Raw genomic sequence first — 22,857 nt, 5'->3', positions numbered from 1 at the left:
GAGGGAGGGAGGGAGGGAGGGAGAGAGGGAGGGAAGGGAGGGAGGGAGGGAGGTGGGTGAGAGAAGGGAAGGGAGGGAGGGAGGTGGGTGAGAGAAGGGGAGGGAGGGAAGGAGGTGGGTGAGAGAAGGGGAGGGAGGGAGGGAGGGAGGGAGGTGGGTGAGAGAAGGGAAGGGAGGGAGGGAGGGAGGTGGGTGAGAGAAGGGAAGGGAGGGAGGTGGGTGAGAGAAGGGAAGGGAGGGAGGTGGGTGAGAGAAGGGAAGGGAGGGAGGGAGGGAGGGAGGTGGGTGAGAGAAGGGAAGGGAGGGAGGGAGGGAGGTGGGTGAGAGAAGGGAAGGGAGGGAGGGAGGTGGGTGAGAGAAGGGAAGGGAGGGAGGGAGGGAGGTGGGTGAGAGAAGGGAAGGGAGGGAGGGAGGGAGGTGGGTGAGAGAAGGGAAGGGAGGGAGGGAGGTGGGTGAGAGAAGGGAGGGAGGGAGGGAGGGAGGGAGGTGGGTGAGAGAAGGGAGGGAAAAGAGAGAGGGAGAGAGAAGGGAGAGAAAGAGAGGGAGAGAAAAGGGAGAGAGAGAGAGAGAGAGAGGAGAGAGAGAAGAGAGAGAGAGAAGAGAGAGAGAGAGAGAGAAAAGAGAGAGAGAGAGAGAGAGAGAAAAGAGAAGAGAGAGAGAGAGAGAGAGAGAGAGAGAGAGAGAAGAGAGAGAGAGGCTGAACGGGCCGGGCCCAAGACTTCGAGCTTAGACTTACCGGATTGACAGGTAGGTGGCGTCTGGTCCGGGGGGGTGGGGGTCAGGAGCGCGGGTCGGGGCGGAAATCGGTCGGGGGGGGGGGGGCAGAGGGCAGATCGGTCGGTGGGGGGGAAATCGGTTGGGAGCAGAGGTCGGTCGGGGATGTGGGGGAGTTCGGGAGCGGGGGAAGCGGAGGTCGGGTCGGGGGCAGTCTGGTGGGGGGGTGGGAGCGGGAGTCAAGTCGAGTCGGGTCGGGAGGAAGCAGGAGCTGGAAGTGGGAGGCAGCCTTATTCACGCAGCCCCAGTGAGGCCATTCGGCCAGGGCTAGAGGCTGTGCGCTTCGGGCCCCTCCCACACAGTTTTGGCCGCCTGGAGCTACTGCACATGCGCGCCCACTGTAGCGCGCATGTGCAGAGGTCCCACCACTGTTTTCAGCGCAGGGACCTGGTTCCACCCCCCACACCTCGTGCTGCGCCGCGCCGAGGGCCAGAGGACCTGCAGGGAGGTGGAGAATCTGGACGTTTTTTCAGGCGCACTTTGTGGCGCGAAAAACGGGCGTCCAGGTCGGGGCTGCGCCGTTCTAGGCGTGGCCCAAAACTTGGGCCCAGTGTCTCAGTTCCAGTCTATCCTAGCTGCAGGAGAGGTGAGAAAGGAGTCAGAATGTACCCAAAATAATCATGATGCCAACGGTTACTCACCGCCCTTTGCTATCCTGCACATTGGAATTGGCAGATGCTTCCAAAAGTGCTTGCGCTATACGCGCCATTCCTGCCATTGCTTCCACCGAGTGCTTTTTTAGACTGTACGAGGCCACGAGGTGAAGTGGCGTGTCTTGCTCCCCATACGTAGCTGCATTTACTCGAGCGCCGTTTCGAATCAAGAAGCTAGCGGAAAATTCGTCACCTGGGTTAAAGAAATAAAATTCAACCAATTTAGTCCCAAATCCACACATTACTCTTCGAACAAGTCTAGGAATAGGCTACAATATATAAAGATGCCATGCATTAACATTTGGCGTCTTAGCTCAAAGTGTCCAAACATGAGCCACATGTAGCTGGAGTACAGGATTCATTGGGAGTGCTCCAATGCGTTTCAAGCTTTCCTTCTGTGCATAAATTCACTGTGGAATGTTTCAATTAAATGGGAATAGTATTCAAAAAAAAAGAGGAGGAACAACTAACACTGTATACTGTCCAGGCTGGGAAGCAGGCTGCAGAAAATAAAATAGCTATACACAGCAGATGCACACCATCCGGACTTGGAAATGAATCACCGTTCCTTCATCGTCGCTGGGTCAAAATCCTGGAACTCCCTCCCCAACAGCACTGTGGGAGCACCTTCACCACACGGACTGCAGCGGCTAAAGCCAGCGGCTTGCCACCGCCTTCTCAAGGGCAATTAGGGATGGGTAATAAACGCCAGCCTCGCCAGCGACGCCCACATCCAGTGAATGAATAAAATAAAAGATAAAATGTTTGAAGTAGAATATATTAAAAACTGTGCAGATATTTTCATGCACTAGCCATTCTTCTGCAAGTCATGAATAAATTGTGGTTTCACAGACAGCATTGCAATGTCGGTCTCCAGCCTTGCCAGCAACACCCACATGAACGAATAAAACCAAAAAAGGGTCTTTAAAAAAAAAAGTATATATATATTTGAACTGCATTTACAGAAACCTATACAATCAGTATCATTTTGGTGTGCCATAGCCCTTACCCACCTCCAGCTGATGCAGTGGATGCTGTAATCGGAGAAGGAGAAGATGATCAGTGTTTTATGAGCACAATGGAATGGTTACATAAACTGGCATTCCTGCCAAAAGGGTGGCCTTGATGGCTTTAGGCTGGAAGCTAAATACATAATTTGCATCATTATGTCAAAGACGGGACTGTCAGGAGGTAGAAGCCAGGCTTAGACCAGCCTCAGATGTCTGCTCACAGCCTGCTCTTTCCCCCACTGCTCATTATCACAGAACAGCAACACTGGAACAGGAGGAGGCCACTTAGCCCCTCGAGCCTGTTCCGCCATTCAATGAGGTCATGGCTGATCTGTGACCCAACTCCATATACCAGCCTTTGCCCCATATCCTTCAGCCCTTTAGTTAAAAAATCAACAATAATCAGATTTAAAAATAACAATTGGTCGAGCATCAATTGCCATTTGCAGAATAGTTCCAAACTTTTACCGCCCTTTTGAGCATAGAAATGCTTCCCAACTTCACTCGTGAAAGGCTGGCTCCAATTTCTAGACTATGCCCCCTAGTCCTAGACTCCCCAACCAGCAGAAATAGTTGCTCTCTATCTAACCTCAGTTCCCCTTGATATCTTTCATTTTAGCAGGGAACCTTCTTAAAAAGAATGCAACACTTCAATAGCTTCCTTCATACCAAAAACAGCACAAGTTCACATCTTTATTACAAGTTGCACACACGGTGATCTACCTAGCTTCAGCGATGGAATTTCATGTATTACAACATGCACACAATTCCCAGCTCCTAAATAATTGAACAAAACATCAAACTATGTGCAAGGATCACCTCAGGGCCATTTGTCCCCACAGCTTCCACAATCCACCAGTTATGTAACTATGGATTCGTTCATGCTGCATCACCATAGCAACCAATCACCTCAACCCCCTCTATATAACTTTACCTTTTGACACTCAGCAGAATCTGAAACTAGTAAGAATTTGGGATCTTCAGAATGTTTAAAACACAATTCCAACTTCAAAAAGAACCTTTTCAGCAATTTAACAACATGCAAATAATGAGACACAGGAAAATAGCTACTGGTCCATGCAGCCTATCCTACAGTTGTGATACCTTATCACCACACCGAGCCATGAAATGTCCTGGGAGAAGCAAAAATCCAGATTAAACACCCAGGGGGGGAAAAAAAAATCTGGAAATTGGTTTATAAAATGCACAAATTGGTTTATAAAATATTCAAAGTCCTGCATGTGACCCCTACCAGTCACACAAACTCATCAAACCTTTTGATATAGCTCTCATCGCCTCATTCCTCCCGTGTGACTCACTCCACATCAGGCTCTCCCAATTGCTGATTCATTTCTTCACGCGAGGTGGCGATGTTCTCAACGAGCTTCACTTGCCTGAGGCCAAGTTCCTTGAAGCACTTTTACTGCCAACCTCAAAAGGAAGGCCCAACCCTAGCCAAAGCAAGCCTGATGAGTGTGCTACTGTAGCAGCAGCATTGATCTTTCCTCGCCCCAAACTCTCCAAGTGCAGAGAAAGAGAGAGAGAGAGAGAGAGAGACAGGAACAAAAACACAGGCAGAGAGTCAGTAGTGCTCCCCCAGAACCTGCCTCTGGCCCAGGTTGCCAGCCCGAAGCTAGTTTTAAGTAGAAAAATGGTTGAATGTATTTGCTAACTATGTCAGTACACAGTGGGAGAGTACAGTAAACCGTAGATTTTGTGCTTAAACTGCAGGGCCCAAATAGGTGGCCAGGAATAGGGATGTAGACCACATTCTTCTGAATCTGTTTCTACCCCATCCCATGCTGTTATATCCCCAGCCAGCTCAGTGCTACCAAACTATCAACTGTCCCTTTGTCTGCCATTGCTACCAGATCCCATCACGGCCCAAGATTACTTCCATGCCCAGGCACCTTTTGCCCCTAATGCCTCTCAGTCCAGGGAAGACTGTTCCCAGTCCATCGGAGGCAGTTCCTGGTTTCCAGACGCTGAAACCTCCCTCAGCAGCCTGACTCTCACCCCTTCCTTCGTGCTGCAGACCCAGACACCCACCAGCTACATAATGGGTCCCTCCAGCACCGACAGGCCCTGGAATTTCCAAATGCTCGCAGATCCCACTCCTCCAAATAGTGCTACCAGATCTCAAGTCTCTGTCTCCCTCTACTCCCTCTGTTCTTCACCCCTCCCTGCCCCACCACCACTAACAGTACTGCCATATCCCAGAGCCATCTCCAATTTGATCAAAGCACAGCAATTCATAACTGCTGCTTAAGCCCATAACCCCTCACCCAGTCTCCTAAACCCCACAAATCTATCTCCAACCTGCTACATACTGTGAGATATAAATAAAGGAACATGAAGTGTCAAATGTAAGTAGAGTTTTCTGATGAAGTGGGATTACAGATCAGTAGATAATTAAATTCATATTTTAAAGTCACACAATGTCCTAATTTTAAAAATACTTTGCTTTTATATTATTGATATAGTAAAACTTGGAGCAATTTGGTAAGCAAGTGGAGCAGGTTGGAGCACAGGAATCTCTGCAGTGCATGGCAGAAAGTTGGGAGGTGACAAACTACAGCACAGCCACTGGTGGAAGGAAGCAATTACAGCGTGGGTGATGTTTTTAATTAGAATGGAAAAAGGTAAAAAAAAGTGCAAACGTAACAAAGTACAGGTTTGTAAACAGTAAGATGGCCATGGAAGTCAAACTGCTGTAAACAATCCTGGAATCCCATGTAATAAAATCATATTTATTCATTCTCCATAAATCAGTGGCCCTGACAATAAATATTGTGCATTACATGGCAGAGCACTTCTTTGTTGAAGAAAAGTGCATCCAACAAGTCACTGTGAACAATGTCACAGGAGACCTGCTGGTCCATCGGGAGCATGCCTATAGTAACACACTGGGCCCAAGTTTCCACAGGATAAAAAACGGGCGTCCCTCCGAGCTGGGCGCCCGTTTTTCGCGCCTAAAACGGCGCCAGAAAAAAAACGTGCTATTCTCTAGCGCTTTGCAGCTCCTTGTCTGTTTGGCGCGGCGCCCAGGGGGGCAGAGTCTACACTCGCGCCGATTTTGTAAGTGGGAGGGTACTATTTAAATTAGTTTTTTCCTGCCGGCAACGCTGCGCGTGCGCGTTGGAGCGTTCACGCATGCTCAGTGTGAAAAAAACATTGGCACTCGGCCATTTTTGTAGTTCTTTGTAGCTGTTTAATTTTTGAACATTTTTTAATAAAATCACATTGCCATCAGCACATCAGCACTGAGGCTTCCCTTCTCTGTCTCCTTCCCCTCCCTCCCCTCCGCAGCAACAAGCCGCTATCTCCTTCCCCTCCACGGCAACAAGCCGCTGTCTCCTTCCCCTCCCTCCCCTGCGCGGCAACAAGCCGCTGTCTCCTTCCCCTCCCTACCCTGCGCGGCAACAAGCCGCTGTCTCCTTCCCCTCCCTCTTCTGCGCGGCAACAAGCCCGTCTCCTTCCCCTCCCTCCCCTGCGCGGCAACAAACGGCGGTTTCCTTCGAACGATGGCTGAAGCACTTTCACACAGGTAGGAAGATGGTTTATTTAATCTTTTCTTTGCTTATAAATGTTTATTCAGGTTGGATTTATTTGTATAATATTTGTAGAAGTATAAATAAGGATTGATTGTAGAATTTAATGAGTTCCCTTCTCCCCACCCCCCCTCGTTCTGGACGCCTAATTTGTAACCTGCGCCTGATTTTTTAATGTGTAGAAGAGGTTTTTTCAGTTCTACAAAAATCTTCACTTGCTCCATTCTAAGTTAGTTTGGAGTACGTTTTCACTGTGGAAACTTTCAAATCAGGCGTCAGTGGCTGGACACGCCCCCTTTTGAAGGCAACCAGGGAGAGAACAAAACTACTTGCATCGTAAACAGTTTTTTCAAATTGGTAGGTAAGTATTAAATCGGTGAGGCCCACATCTTCATCAGTAAGTTGTGTAATATTTGAACATGAAGCCAATCATGCAATATATTGCTACAGTAAATGTGCTGAATGGATTGATTAAACCAGAGTCACATTTAGGGACTGCACTGAACATCAGACAGATCTCCAGACATTGGATTACATGCAAGAAACACCTCCGGATTACAGATACAACCAGTTATTTTCACATTTTTATCCTCCCAGCACCCCCAATTTTTTTTTAGCTCTTGAAGACACCGACTCATGCCAGGGTTGCATTGTCCTTTGGTGCCAGTGAGTGTCGGAAGTCGAGTCTGATCCTGATCTTCATCCAGGCTATAACTAGTGGGGTGCTGCAAGGATCGGGACTTGGACCCCGGCTATTCACAATCTAGATCTATGATTTGGATGAGTGGGCCAAGTGTAATATATCCAAGTTTGCTGATGATACAAATCTAGGTGGGAATGTAAGTTGTGAGGAGGATGCAAAGAGACTTCATGGGGATATAGATGGCTAAGTGAGTGGGTACGAACATGGCAAATGGAATATAATGTGGAGAAATGTGAAGTTATCCATGTTGGTAGGAAAAATAGAAAAGCAGAGTATTTTTTTTAAAAATGGTGAGAGATTGGGAAATGTTCGTGTTCAGAGGGACCTGGGTGTCCTTGTACATGAATCACAAAGTTAACATGCAGGTACAGCAAGCAATTAAGAAAGCAAATGGTATGTTGGCCTTTATTGCAAGAGGATTTGAGTATCAGAGTAAAGACGTCTTACTGCAATTATATAAGACCCTGGTGAGACCACACCTGGAGTATTGTGTACAGTTTTGGTCTCCTTACCCAAGGAAGGATATACTTGCCATAGAGGAAGTGCAATGAAGGTTCACCAGACTGATTCTTGGGATGGGGGATTGTCCTGTGAGGAGAGATTGAGTAGACTAAGCCTATATTCTCGAGTTTAGAAGAACGAGAGGTGATCTCATTGAAATATACAAAATTCTTACAGGGCTCGAGAGGGTAGATGCAGGGAGGATGTTTCCTCTGGCTGGAGAGTCTAGAACCAGGGGTCACAGTCTAAGAATAAGTGGTCAGCCATTTAGGACTGAGATGAGGAGAAACCTCTTCACTCAGAAGGTGGTGAATCTCTGGAATTCTCTACCCCAGAGAGCTGTGGAGGCTCAGTTGTTGAGTATATTCAAGACAGAAATGGATAGATTTTTGGATATTAAGGGAATCAAGGGATATGGGGATAGTGCAGGAAAGTGGAGTTGAGGTCGAAGATCAGCCATGATCTCATTGAATGGCGGAGCAGGCTCGAGGGGCCGAACGGCCTACTCCTGCTCCTAATTCTTATGTTCTTATTTATCCAAGCAAACTCAGCCATCAATATATTGACGTCCATTCCCTTGCTGTCACTTTACCTCGTTGGATAGCCTTGTGAAGCAAACTCCAGCCATTCCTATCCAGCATGTCAACATCTGCTTTGTTATTAACTAACGTTGTTGCAATACTCTCCAGCTGTCGAGAGAGCGCTAGATCCAAGGCCAGGTCTCCATTGCCATCGAGTTCATTTAGTTTACTAGGCAACTGTAAGTAAAAAAAATACATTAGTGAACAAGTGAGAAGCTAATAACACCAGCAGACCAAAAAAAAAGGCACAACCTCATTAAACGAAATCTACCAGGACAGAAATTACTCAGGTGATGTTACCAGACACAAGCTTAACATACTGGGCAGATCCCTTCACTTTAATGGAGGTGATAATCCCTTTTAAAATGAGTTATACCTCAGTTAAAATAGTGAGAATCCAACTATTTAGGCGAGAGTGTCCAGACTACAGTTCAGGGGCCATATGGGGCTCACAGGCTCAGGCAATATGGCCTACCAGGCAGCTCTCGCTTGCTCCGTCTTTCAATGAGATCATGGCTGATCTTCGACCTTAACTCCGTTTTCCTGCCCTATCCCCATATCCTTTGATTCCCTGCACTTGGACCTCCCGCTGGCTGGTATATCCTATTTTGGGCTTAGAGTTTTGGAAAGGGCCATTTGTCGCACTGTTGCTTCACGATGGACAGAAGCAAAATCAGTACACTAAGATTGGTAATCAGCAACCCGATATATATATGTAAAATAATGGGAATATATAGACTAAACTTCTCATTTGGCCCACAAGGTTCCATGAAGATAACGAAACCCAGGGGCACTCCAGGCACAGACCCAAGATTAAATTGCTTTCAATGGTTTTTCCATTTGTCGTGGGATGTTTAAACTTTAGGTAATTAATTCATATCAGCAGCAGCCTTCAGTGCAGTTGCAGGTTTACCTTGAAAATTTATGACACAAATACACTACTTTCAGCCACGCTCAGAGGAAGCATCGGAGGAACGAGACACAATATTCCTCAAAGTCACAGGTGTAAATCTTTAGGAGGCGTGAGACCCACGACAGGTCATTAGCACATTGCTTCAGTTAACAGAGGGTGCTCCTACCTGGGAGTCCATTGCGATGAGGTAGAGAAACACAACATCTTCTCTCTCCACTTTAATAGCTTTATGCAAAGGGAATTCAGTCTTCGATTTAATCATTTTGTACAACAAAGGAGCCGTCATGGTGCTGAAATCATCCTTCCGCAGATCATCCTAGGTAAACAAACACCAACACTGCTTTTATAGGTAAAGTAGACCAATAGCTAACTCTCCAAAAGAATTATTTTCATTGCATTTTTGCCAATATCTTTCCATTCAGTTCTCAATATGTAAAAATGGTTTACACTAGTTACATTTCTACAGCACTCCTCACATCAGAGACACATCTCAACATTTTACAAAGGAAATGGGCGAGGAGGGGAACGAGAGAGAAACGCTGTAAGGGAGACATTAAGAAAAGACAGACTTGGATTTACATAGTACCTTTCATGAACACCAGATATCTCAAAGCGCTTTATAGCCAATTAAGTACTTTTGGAGTGTAGTCACTGTTGCAATATGGAAAATGTGGCAGCCAACTCCCACAAACAGCAATGTGATAATTACCAAATAATCTGTTTTTTTTTTTAAATGATGTTGATTGAGGGATAAATATTGGCCAGGACACCAGGGATAACTCGCCGCTCTTCTTCGAAATAGTGTCATGGGATCTTTATGTCCGAGAGGCCTCGGCTTAATGTCTCATCGGAAAGACGACAGCTCTGACAGTGCAGCACTGCACTGGAGTGTCAGCCTAGATTTGTGTGCTCAAATTCCTGCAGTGGGACTTAAACCCACAACCTTCTGACTCAGGTGGTGAGAGTGCTGCCCACTGAGCCACAACTGACACTTAGGACATTGGAATGGTTGGTGTCAAAGGATGGGGGGGGGGGGGGGGGGGGGAAAGAGGAGAACCTGAAGAGGGACAGTAAGCTGCAGTCACACTATACAATTGGTGACTGGTCTCCGTGCTATTAGGGGCAGAAGGCTGACAAAGGCCTTGAACAGGGAGCGTTGGCAGTATAACTGTGAGGCAATGATGTGCTGTTGGTTGGGCAGGATAGAGGGGCTGGCATTATTACCTAAAAAACAAGGTCCAGATTAAACTATATAGACCATATTATAAAACTCTCAAAAGTCCTTCAAGGGAATTTCTACCACTGCCTTGCAACGCTTGAAACCATAACTCCTACAGGATAAAAATTTAAATTCTGTTACTGAAGAGATTATAGTTGAAGTCAGTCGAGGTAGCTGTGTAATCAATGTGTGTGGGGAACTACAAATAATCTCAGCAATGGCCAAAAAACTTTATTGCTTCAGTACTAATGGCTAGTCAAAATGATGATGTTTTCCTCCCCTCGAATATCCTCGACTCTTTGCCAGGGTACATTTCACAGGTGCCCAAGTAGTCATTCCTCAGATCAGAGTGTTGTTGAGTTATTCAGCCATGGTGGGGAATGTAACCTGTTCTCATCCGTGGGCAGAGATTGCGGATCTGAAGCAGACAAAGCATCGATGTACCGCCGGATCACGCACCCAGGACATCGCAAAGTGTTCTACAACTAATTACTTTTGAAGTGTAACCACCATTATGTAGGAAAACATAGCAGATAATTTTACACAGCAAGGTCCTACTAACAGCCAGTGAACAAACGACCTGATAATCTGTATTTGGTGATGTTGGTTGATGGATCAATGTTGGCCAGGATACTGGGAGGATTCTGATCCTCAATAGCAACATGGGCTTTTTTATATCCACCTGAGGTGCCAGAGGGGACAGTGATATGATGTCTCAGAAACATAGAAAGTAGGTGCAGGAGTAGGCCATTCGGCCCTTCGAGCCTGCACCATCATTCAATATCATGGCTGATCATGCAACATAAGAATTAGGAACAGGAGTAGGCCATCTAGTCCCTCGAGCCTGCTCCGCCATTCAACAAGATCATGACTGATCTGGCCGTGGACTCAGCTCCACTTACCCTCCCACTCCCCGTAACCCTTAATTCCCTTATTGGTTAAAAATCTATCTGAGATTTGAATACATTCAATGAGCCAGCCTCAACTGCTTCCTTGGGCAGAGAATTCCAGATTCACAACTCAAAGAAATTATTCCTTCTCAACTTGTTTTAAATTGGCACCCCCATATTTTGAGTCTGTGCCCCCTAGTTCTAGTCTCCCCAACCAGTGGAAACAACCTCTCTGCCTCGATCTTGTCTATCCCTTTCATTATTTTAAATGTTTCTGTAACATCCCCCTCATCCTTCTGAACTCCAACGAGTAAAGACCCAGTCTACTCAATCAATCATCATAAGGTAACCCCCTCATCTCCGGTATCAGCCTAGTGAATCATCTCTGTACCCCCTCCAAAGTTAGTATATCCTTCCTTAAGTAAGGTGACCAAAACTGCACGCAGTACTCCAGGTGCGGCCTCATCAATACCCTGTATAGTTGCAGCAGGACCTCCCTGCTTTTATATTCCATCCCTCTCGCAATGAAGGCCAACATTCCATTCACCTTCCTGATTGCCTGCTGCACATGCAAACTAACTTTTTGGGATTCATGCACAAGGACCCCCAGGTCCCTCTGCACCGCAGCATGTTGTAATTTCTCCCCATTCAAATAATATTCCCTTTTACTGTTTCCCCCCCCACCCCCCCCACCCCCCCAAGGTGGATGACCTCACATTTTCCGACATTGTATTCCCATCCGCCAAACCTTAGCCCATTCGCTTAACCTATCTAAATCTCTCTGCAGCCTCTGTGTCCTCTACACTACCCGCTTTCCCACTAATCTTTGTATCATCTGCAAATTTTGTTACACTACACTCTGTCTCCTCTTCCAGGTCATCTATGTATATTGTAAACAGTTGTGGTCCCAGCACCGATCCATGTGGCACACCACTAACCACCGATTTCCAACCCGAGAAGGACCCATTTATCCCTACTCTCTGCTTTCTGTTAGCCAGCCAATTCTCAATCCATGCTAATACATTTCCTCTGACTCCGCGTACCTTTATCTTCTGCAGTAACCTTTTGTGTGCACCTTATCGAATGCCTTTTGGAAATCTAAATACACTACATTCATCGGTACACCTCTATCCACCATGCTCGTTATATCTCAAAGAATTCCAGTAAATTAGTTAAACATGATTTCCCCTTCATGAATCCATGTTGTGTCTGCTTGATTGCACTATTCCGATCTAGATGTCCCGCTATTTCTTCCTTAATGATAGCTTCAAGCATTTTCCCCACGACAGGTGTTAAACTAACCGGCCTATAGTTACCTGCCTTGTCTGCCCCCTTTTTTGTTTCTACACAGAGGCGTTACATTAGCTGCTTTCCAATCCGATGGTACCTCCCCAGAGTCCACAGAATTTTGGTAGATTATAACGAATGTATCTGCTATAACTTCTGCCATCTCTTAATACCCTGGGATGCATTTCATCAGAACCAGGGGACTTGTCTACCTCGAGTCCCATTAGCCTGTCCAGCACTACCCCCCTAGTGATAGTGATTATCTCAAGGTCCTCCCTTCCCACATTCCCGTGACCAACAATTTTTGGCATAGTTTTTGTGTCTTCCAACTTCAGTACCCCATTCCTGCTTTCTCTCCATACCCCTTGATCCCTTTAGACATAAGGGCCACATATAACTCCCTCTTGAATATATCTAACAAACTGGCCTTTCTGTGGTAGAGAATTTCACAATTCTCTGAGTGAAGAAATTTCTCCTCATCTCGGTTCTAAATGGCTTACCCTTTATCCTTAGACTGTGATCCCTGGTTCTGGACTTCCCCCAACATCGGAAACATTCTTCCTGCATCTAACCTGTCTAGTTCAAAAGGAACTTTTCCTTAAGAGGCGTGAAGACTAAAATTGTAGCTACCACTGCTGTGGCGGAGATCAGCTAACAGCAGACTGGAGATCACTCGCGACTATATGACTCAGTTACTCACCACACTAACCAGCTGGGAGAGAGGGCAGAGACATTTCTAACCACTACCATGGTATTGTGTAACTTGGATTCTGTAGTTACAAATACTGTAAGGAAAAAAACAATCATCCACCTCCAACCAGCAAGGAAAAATGTTGGTGTATTCATAATGCAAGTGCAACATTTGAAAAGCAACCCCTATTTCAAAGTTTTGGATGAACCCATGTCAGCACAGCAAATGATGTCAAAGCGGAGGAATGGTACATTTCCACTTTTGGTGTCCAGTGTCAGCACTGAGCACTCACCAGTTACAGTACAGGGGTTTTCCAAATCATAGAAAATTACGACACAGGAGCTTGTCATTCTGCCCATCATGTCCGTCGAAAAAGAGCTATCCAGCTTAATCCCACTTTCCAGCACTTGGTCCCTAGCCATGTAGATTACTACTCTAAGTGCATATCCAAGTACTTTTTAAAATGTGATGAGGGTTTCTGCCTCTACCACCCTTTCAGGCAGTGAGTTTCAGTACAGAAATGTTTCCTCATCTCCCCTCTATTCCTACCAACTACTTTAAATCTATGTCCCCTGGTTATTGACCCCTCTGCTAAGAGAAATAGGTTCTTCCTATCCACTCTATCTAGTTCCCTCATAATTTTATACACCTCAAATAAATCTCCCTTCAGCCTCCTCTGTTCCAAGGAAAACAATCCCAGTCTATCTAATCTTTCCTCATAGCTAAAGTTTTCCAGTCCTGGCAACAATCTCGTAAATATCCTCTGTACCCTCTCGAGTGCAATCACATCCTTCCTGTAATGTGGTGACCAGAACTGCACGCAGTATTTAAGCTGTGGCCTAACTAGTGCTGTGCAGTTGCAGCACAACTTCCCTGCTCTTGTATTCTATGCCTCGGCTAATAAAGCAAAGCATTCCATAGGCCTTTTTAACTACCTTAGTCACCTGTCCTGCTACCTTCAAGGATCTGTGGACATATACACCAAGGTCCCTCTATTCCTCCAAACTGCTCAGTATTCTCCCATTTATTGTGTATTCCCTTGCCTTGTTGCCCCTCCCCACATGCATGACCTCACACTTTTCCGGATTGAATTCCATTTGCCACTTTTCTGCCCAGCTGAGCAGTCCATCGATATCTTCCTGCAGTCTACAGCTTTCCTCCTCACTATCAACCACACAGCCAATTTTAGTATCATCTGCAAACTTCTTAATCATACCCTCTATATTAAAGTCTAGATCATTGATGTATACCACAAAAAGCAAGGGATCCAGTACTGAGCCCTGGGGAACCCTACTGGATACAGCCTTCCAGTCACAAAAACACCCATCAACCATTACCCTTTGCTTCCCGACGCCAAGCCAATTTTGGATCCAACTTGCTATTTGCCCTGGATCCCATGGGCTTTTACTTTCGTGACCGATCTGCCATGTGAGACCTTATCAAAAGCTTTGATAAAATCCTTATACACTACATCATAGACACTGCCCTCATCAAAAAATTCAAATCAAGTTAGTCAGACACGACCTTCCCTTAACAAATCCGTCCTTGATTAAACTGTGTCTTTCTAAATTAAGATTTATCCTGTCCTTCAGGACTTTTGCCAATAATTTTCCCACCACTGAGGTCAGGCTGACTGGCCTGTAATTACTCGGTCTATCCCTTTCTCCCTTCTTAAACAAAGGTACCACATTAGCGGTCCTCCAGTCCTCTGGCACCACACCTGAAGTGAGATAGGATTGGAAAATGATGGTCAAAGCCTCTGCTATTTCCTCTTTTGTTTCACTTAACAGCCTGGGATACATTTCATCTGGGATTGGGAACTTATCCACTTTCAATGCTGCTAAATCCCTTAAAACCTCCTCTCTCATTATGTTTATTTCACCTAATATTTCAACCTCCTCCTCCTCCTCCTCGATAGCAGTGTCAGCATCGCCCCTCACTTTTGTGAAAACAGACGCAAAGTATTCATTGAGAACCATACCCACATCTTCCGCCTCCACACATCGATTACCCTCATGGTCTCCAATAGGCCCTACCCTTTCTTTAGTTATCCTCTTAGTATATTTATAAAACACCTTTGGGTTTTTCTTAATTTTACTTGCCAAGAATTTTTCATGCTCTTTGCTTTCCTACGGCTAAATTAAGTGAAGCAAAGGTAGATTTGTGAGCAGCTCATCAGTTTGGAAAATGATGCACAGCATTTCAAAGTCATCTGGTTGATGTGTCTGATTTTGTGTCCCACATTATACTGTGGTCATTAACGGCACAGACAAAAACACCACTGTAAAGTTGCAACGATTAAACCACAAAATTCTCGATAAATAAGGCAAATTTGGTAGACATTCTGGAGCTGTGGTATAAAACATTGCTTAGGTTCTTCGATATTTGGCATCATGCCTTACATGCAACTTTCCGGTGAAGTGCCCTAGAACATTTTACTACATTAAAGGCGCTATATAAATGCAAATTGCTGTCATCTTGTAACTCACCCAGTGGCTGGCTATAATCTCAGAACAGTAGTTCAACAATGTAATAGCATTCAGCTCTTCTGCAGTCTGATAGAATCGAATACAGTTCCTAACGTTAACCAGAGACATTACTCCTTTTTCACACCTGTCAGCCAGAAAAAGTAGAGATATTAGGAGACTATTTACTGTGCATGCACAGATTGTATACTCACAACAGATTCTAAATATGCCACTTTGTCCAAAATATTTTCATTTGCCAGCAGAAATAAAATAGAAGTTAAGAGTTCAGACTGGTTATGTTCGCTGGTCACTGTATTTGTCGTACATACTTAGTGCGACAGGAGCGTCTAGTTACAACACCCTGGGCCCCTTAGTACCAGTATCTTAGCCAAGTTGAATCAGTTACTTTTTTATTTGCATCTGAACAAAGATGCAAGTGTCAGAATATATGTAACTCAACAAAATGCATTTTGCATTTGCATCTTAGTGTCCGAGGTTTTCAAAGCTGACCAACCTGATTTATTTCTGTTACTTCAAAGAATTCATAGACATGGGGAAATGCAGTGGATGCAATATACATGGACTTTCAAGAGGCATAAGGTACCACATGGTAGACTCATGACTAAGGTCAGAGCACGTGGAGTCAAGTAGCATAACATAGCAAACTGGCTACAAAACAGAACACAATAGCAGTTAATACTAGTTTCTCAGGCTGGCGGAAGGAGGGAAGCAGTGTGCCACAAGGATTGGTGCTGTTGTTCACCATTTACATAAATAATTTGGACACGAAAATCGGAAGTACCATATCAAAATTTGCAGACGACACCAAATTGGGACGTGTAGTTAATATAGTAGAGGAAGAATGCAACAAAATACAAGACATTAACAAACTTTCAGAATGGGCATGTAAATTAATTTCAATGTAGACAAGCTGATGTATTTTGGTAGGAGGAATAAGGAGAGAACTGTCTCCTTGGAAAATAAGAGTCTAAATGGGGTGGAAGAACAAAGGGAACTAGCAGAGGAGCAAAGGGATCGAGTGGTACAGATTCGCAAATCACTAAAAGTAGCGACAGGTTAACAAAGCCATAAAAATGCAAATAAAGCACTGGGTTCATTATAGAATTCAAAAACAGTGAAGTCCTATTAAACTTGTTTGGAACCTTGGTTACACCACACTTGGGAGTACTGCAAGCAGTTCTAGTCTCTACATTACAAAAAGAGGATATAGAAACACTGGAGAAAGTACAAAAAAGATTTACAACAATGATACCAGAACTGAGAAGGTACACCATCAGGAAAGACTGAATAGGCTGGGATTCTTCTCCAGAAAACAGAAGGCCGAGGTGACCCCGGAGCTCTTTAAAATTAGGAGCGGGTTCGATAGGAGTAGACAGAGCTGTTTCTACTTGTGGGGGGTGGGTGAATCTAAAACTAGGGGCCATAAATATAAAATAGTCACTAATAAATCCAATAACGAATTCAGAAGAGTGGTTAGAATGTGGAACTTGCTACCTCATGCAGTGATTGTAGTAAATAGTGTAGATGCATTTAAGGGGAAGCCAGACAAGGTTAGAATCACAAAATGGTTACAGCACAGAAGGAGGCCATTCAGCCAGTATCGGCTCTCTGCAAGAGCACTTCAGCTAGTCCCATCCACCCCCCCCCCTTTTTCCTACAAATGTTTTTCCTTCAGGTACTTATCCAACTCCCTTTTGAAAGCCACGATTGAATCTGCCTCCACCACCCTCAGGCAGTGCATTTCAGATCCTAACCACACACTGTGTAAAAATATTTATCCTCATGTTGCCTTTGGTTCTTTTGCCAATCGCCTTAAATCTGAGTCCTCTGGTTCTCAACCCTTCTGCCAATGGGAACAGTTTCTCTCTCTACTCTATCTGGACCCTTCATGATTTTGAACACCTCTACCAATTCTCCACTCAACCTTCTCTGCTCGAAGGTGAACAACCCCAGCTTCTCCAGTCTATCCACGTAACTGAAGTCCCTCATCCCTGGAATCACATTAATTTTTCTCCAAGGCCTTTCTAAAGTGCAGTGCCCAGAATTGGACACTGTTGAGGTCAGACCAGTGTTTTTATAAAGGTTCATCATAACTTCCTTGCTTTTGTACTCTATGCCTCTATTTATGAAGCCCAGGATCCAGTAAGCTTTTTTTTTTTAAATCCGCTTTCTCAATCTGCCCTGCCACCTTCAATGATTTGTGCCCATATACCCCCAGGTCTCTGCTCACACAGCCCCTTTAGGATTGTACCCATAGGTTTATATTGCCTCTCCTCACGCTAACCACCAAAATGCATCACTTCACACTTTTCTGCGTTAAATTTCATCTGCCACATGTCCGCTCATTTCACCAGCCTGTCTATGTCCTCTTGAGGGCCATCAGTATCCTCCTCACTGTTCACTATACTTCCAAGTTGTGGGTCATCTGCAAATTTTGAAATTGTACCCAAGTCCAAGTCATTAATAAAAATCAAGAAAAGCAGTGGGCCTAGTACTGACCCATGGGGACCACCGCTGTATACCTTCCTCCAGTCCAAAAAACAACCGTTCACCACTACTCTGTGTCCAGTCACTTAGCCAATTTTGTATCCATGCTGCCACTGTCCCTTTTAGTCCTTGGGCTTCAACTTTGCTGACCAGCCTATTGTGTGCCACTTTATCAAATGCCTTTTGGAAGTCTACATACACCACATCAGCCTCATCAACCCTCTGTTACCGTATCAAAGTACATGAGGGAGAGAAAGAGGAATAGATGGATATGGTGATAGGGGGGAGATGAAGTAAGGTGGGAGGAGCCTGGAGTGGAACATAAACTGTGACACAGACCTGTTGGGCTGAATGGCCTGTTTCTATGCTATAAATTCTAAGTAAACTAGTATTGTGTGATAGTCAATCAAGATGGCCACCATCCTAGGAACTCCCTGCCCCAACTTTCAAAAGGAAAACATTCAAGACAGATTAGCGGAAATAACACAGTAATATTCCCACATCCAGATCTTAAGGTACACCAGTTTTGCAAACAAAAACTTTTTCACTGGACTCTAGAGCCTGTGTTTATTAAATATCTGGTGAGGGTACCATCGTAGAGTTTTACAGCACACCTTTAATACACATTAGCTTTAGTAGAAGGCATCCTGTTGCTATAATGGAGTTATGAAGCCAATTATTGGGAGACAAGTTTGAACAAGTCAAAGCAGACTCCAAGTCTTAAGAACGGAGGTAGAACCCCATACAAATTTCACCGCAATCGAGTCAGAGTTGATAAATGTATTGCATGACTGCTTCATGACGCAGTGCATCAAGGAAGCTACAAGAGACATTACTCATTTTCACCTGGTTTGGGTTCACGATCCTGACAATGTACAGGAAATGGAAGCCTTTAGGAGACAGTGACTCCCAATATTCCCCAAATTTTTTTTTTTGGGTGCATGGTCCCTTTAACGGGCTATGCAGCCCATTCAAAATTTCGAACATGGGCAAAATCTCCCATAGAAGAGCCGGTGAGTGGCATTCGCGGGTGCTCCAGATAATGTTAGTGACGACAGGATCAAATTTAATATGATCTGGAATTCATATATACCTGTACCAAGACTAGAAGCCCAATACACAAAGTAAGCCTTTAAATGAGGGAGCAAACAAAGCAAATAGATTGGTAGAGAATGTTGGACAACCCTTCAGTAGAGGATAAGTAGAACACTTTTAAAAGGAATAAAACTTAGAATGCAGGCTAAATACATTAATAGAAGGAGGATAACTAGAGAAAGAGTGGGGCTTATTAGAGACCATAGAGGACATGTGTGTGTGGAGGCAGAAGACATGGGTATGGTTCTTAATGAATACTTTGCACCTGTTTTCACAAAATATGGGGGGGGGGGGGGCGATGCAGACTTTGCAATGAGGGAAGTGTGTGAAATATTAGGCGAGAAAGAGAGAGAGAGAGAGAGAGAGAGAGAGAGAGAGAGAGAGAGAGAGAGAGAGAGAGAGAGAGAGAGAGAGGCTTAGCAGCTTTGAAAGTGGATAAATCCCCTGGCCCGGATAAAATGTACCCCAGTCTGTTAAGAGAAGCAAAAGAGGAAATAGCAGAGGATCTGACCATTTTCCAGTCCTCTCTGGCTACGGGTGTGGTGCCAGAGGACTGGAGAACTGCTAATGTTGTACCTTTGTTTAAAAATGGAGAAAGGGATAGACCAAGTAATTACAGGCCAGTCAGCCTAACCTTAGTGGTGGGAAAATTATTGGAGAAAATCTTGAGGGACAGGATAAATCTTAATTTAGAAAGTCACGGGTTAATCAAGGACAGTCCGCATAGATTTGTTACGGGAAGGTCGTGTTTGACGAACCTGATTTAATTTTTTGAGGAGGTAACCAGGAGAGTCGATGAGGGCAGTGCGTATGATAGTGTACATGGATTTTAGCAAAGCTTCTGATATGGTCACACATGGCAAACTGGTCACTAAAGTAATAGCCCATGGGATCCAGGGCAAAGTGGCAAGTTGGATCCAAAATTGGCTCAGAGGCATAAAGCAAAGGGTAATGGGTGATGGGTGTTTTTGTGATTGGACGGCTGTATCCAGTGGGGTTCCACAGGGCTCAGTGCTGGGTCCCTTGCTTTTTGTGGTATACATCAATGATTTGGACTTGAATGCTGGGGCTATGATTAAGAAGTTTGTAGATGATACTAAAATAGGCTGTGTGGTTGAAAATGAAGAAGAAAGCTGCGGTCTGCAGGAAGATATCAATCAACTGGTCAGATGGGCGGAACGGTTGCAAATGGAATTTAATCCGGATAAGTGTGAGGTAATGCATTTGGGGAGGTCGAACAAGACAAGGGAATACACATTAAATGGTATGACATTCAGAAGTGTAGATGAACAAAGGGACCTTGGAGTGCAGGTCCACAGATCGCTGAAGGTAGCAGGCCAGGTAGATAAGGTGGTTAAGAAGGCATATGGAATACATGCCTTTATTAGTCAAGGCATGGAATACAAGAGCAGGGAGGTTGTGCTTGAACTGTATAAAACACTGGTTAGACCGTAACTGGAGTACTGTGTGCAGTTCTGGTCACCATATTACAGGAAAGATATGATTGCACTGGAAAGGGTGCAGAGGAGATTTACATGAATGTTTCCTGGACTGGAGAATCTTGGCTATGAGGAAAGATTGGCGATGCTAGGTCTGTTTTCTTTGGAACAGAGGAGGCCGAGGGGAGACCTGATTGAGGTGTATAAAATTATATGGGGCCTGGATAGAGTGGATAGGAAGGACCCGTTTCCCTTGGCAGAGGGGTCAACAACCAGGGGGCAGTAATTGGGAGGAGGTTTAGGAGATATGAGGGGAAATTTCTTCACCCAAAGGGTAGTGGAGGTCTGGAACTCACTGCCTGAAAGGGTGGTAGAGGCAGAAACCCTCACCACATTTAAAAGATACTTGGATGTGCACTTAAAGTGCCATAACCTACAGGGCTATGGACCAAGAGCTGGAAAGTGGGATTAGGAGAGATAGCTCTTGATCAGCCAGCGCAGATACGATGGGCCGAAATGGCCTCCTTCCATGCTATAAATTTCTATGATTTTAATGATACCTAGAATCATTAAGCTTAGTCTAAATAAGCTTGACCCTAAATGGATCAACAAATTGAAAGTGAGGAAGGAATAATGCAGTCTACAAATCCTACAGTTTGAAAAATGGTTTGCTGGGATGAATACAGGAACATGCAGACACAAGTTGAGTAGAGCGATCAATGATACAAAGATAGATGGGGGGGGGGGGGGGGGGAGGGGGAAGCATAGCTGTAGAGGCAAAACAAAAAACAGTAAAAAATGTATTTCAGTACTATAATATTAAGAGGACACTCAGACGAGGAAAAGTTCCAAGTATTCACAAGGGAAGATGTGAGCAACATACTCTCCCCAACCAGTGATAACTAAAGTAAAATGAATCACTTCAATGTAAGCAAGATGGAAGGCCCACACAGGTTAAAAGAGCTCAAAAATCAATACATCCCCAAGGATAAATGCTGGGTGAGATGAGGGAGCAGATTTGAGGCACTAAATTACAAGGAAATCATTAGACACAGCAGAGGTATCAGTAAATTGGATAAGTTATTGTGCTGCCCATATTCAAAAAGGGTGATAAAACAGACACCGGCCCATTAGCCTTACCTCAATTCCACATAAAATAATTAAATCAAATTATCAGGAGTGAGCTTGAGGATTATCTATACATAAATAATCTAGTAAACAATAATCAACACAGCTTCAGAAGGGGGAGACCTTGTCTGACTAACATCCTGGACTTCTTTCAAAGAACCGGTAACTCAAGCAGACTCTGGAAAACCCTACCATGTGACGTACCTAGAGTTCCAAAAGGTGTTTGTTAAATTATGAAAAACTATTAGTTAAGCTGAAAGCTGCAGAAATCCAGAGTATATGCTGGGAGTGGATAAGATGTTGGCTGAAAGACAAAACAACAGGGACTAGTTAGCAGTTACGTGGGGCTGGGGGAAAAGGGATAAAGTACAGAGTGGGGAAGCCCCAGAGCTCAGTGTTGGACTACTGCTGCTTCTGATTTATATCAATGATTTGGATTCTGAAACTGAAAGCAATTTGGTCAATTTGCAGATGGTCCCAAACTAAGGGGGAGCAGTGGAATCAGAGGAGGTAGCTCAGAAATTACAGACCGAGTTGGATACCTGACTGCTGCGCAAGGAAAAGTAGACAAGACATAATCTACAAATGGTGGTGAGATAATTATGAAAGAGTAAGACTAGATACTTAATATGCTCATCCAATGCAGAGCAGAAAATCGAAGTCCAATAGAATGTTGAACTCCAGAGCCAAAACAAAATACAAGTGAGAGGTGGTTTTGATCAAATCATGTAGTGCGCTGGCTAGACCGCATCTTAAGTATTGTATCCAGTTCTGGTTGCCGAGAAACACAGTACGGAGAGCCACACGGCTGATCCCTAGTGTAAAAGATCTGAATTATAAAAAAAGGACATAAATTGTGATTTTGGGGCTTTTCGATAGTGGCGTCTGAGATTTGATCTTATAGAAGGACAAGCAATAGCTAAAAAAGGTATGGAAATAGCAAATCTAGAATACAACATGAAATTAAATGAAGAGTTGGATCTGGGGAGGCAAATCTAAATGTAAATGGTAAATTTAAGAGGATATCAGGAGTTTCTCCTTGAGAGTTATCAACACATGGAGGGGACTTGCAAATATAGCAGTGACAGTGAAACCTAATTAAACAAACATAGGAGCAGGAGGAGAATCCAGAACAAAGGGGGCATAATCTTAAAATTAGAGCTAGGTCATTTACGAGTGAAATCAGGAACCACTTTTTCCACACAGTGGAAATCTGCTATTCTCTTCCCCCAAAAGGCTGCGATGGATAGATTTCTGTTGGGCAAAGGCATCAGGGATACGGAGCAAAGGCAGGTAAATGGGGTTGAAGTACAGATCAGCCAAGGAATTGAATGGTGGAACAGGTTCAAGGGGCTAAAGGGCCTGCTATTAAATACTGCAATGGAAAATAATGTTGGCTCCTTCTGCCTGGATAAAAGGCAATGGGACAAATGGCCTTCCTCATCT

General features: G+C 44.6%; 1 protein-coding gene across 3 annotated transcripts in view; it reads right to left on the bottom strand.

The window, feature by feature from the left end:
• The window catches only part of ankfy1 (ankyrin repeat and FYVE domain containing 1), a 94,666-nt gene that overhangs the window by 50,875 nt on the left and 20,934 nt on the right, over positions 1-22,857 (bottom strand). For all 3 annotated transcript variants that reach the window (XM_070857372.1, XM_070857373.1, XM_070857374.1), the window contains 4 exons: positions 15,263-15,386; positions 8,853-9,002; positions 7,785-7,950; positions 1,416-1,620 (listed from right to left, as the gene is read on the bottom strand). In XM_070857372.1, the coding sequence (XP_070713473.1) occupies positions 1,416-1,620; positions 7,785-7,950; positions 8,853-9,002; positions 15,263-15,386 (645 nt within the window). The remainder of the gene's footprint in view (positions 1-1,415; positions 1,621-7,784; positions 7,951-8,852; positions 9,003-15,262; positions 15,387-22,857) is intronic.

The sequence above is a fragment of the Pristiophorus japonicus genome, chromosome 16, assembly GCF_044704955.1.
Source record: "Pristiophorus japonicus isolate sPriJap1 chromosome 16, sPriJap1.hap1, whole genome shotgun sequence".
Lineage (NCBI taxonomy): Eukaryota > Metazoa > Chordata > Chondrichthyes > Pristiophoridae > Pristiophorus > Pristiophorus japonicus.
Note: the sequence above shows the minus strand (reverse complement) of the source record. Positions and strands in the feature narration are given on the sequence as shown.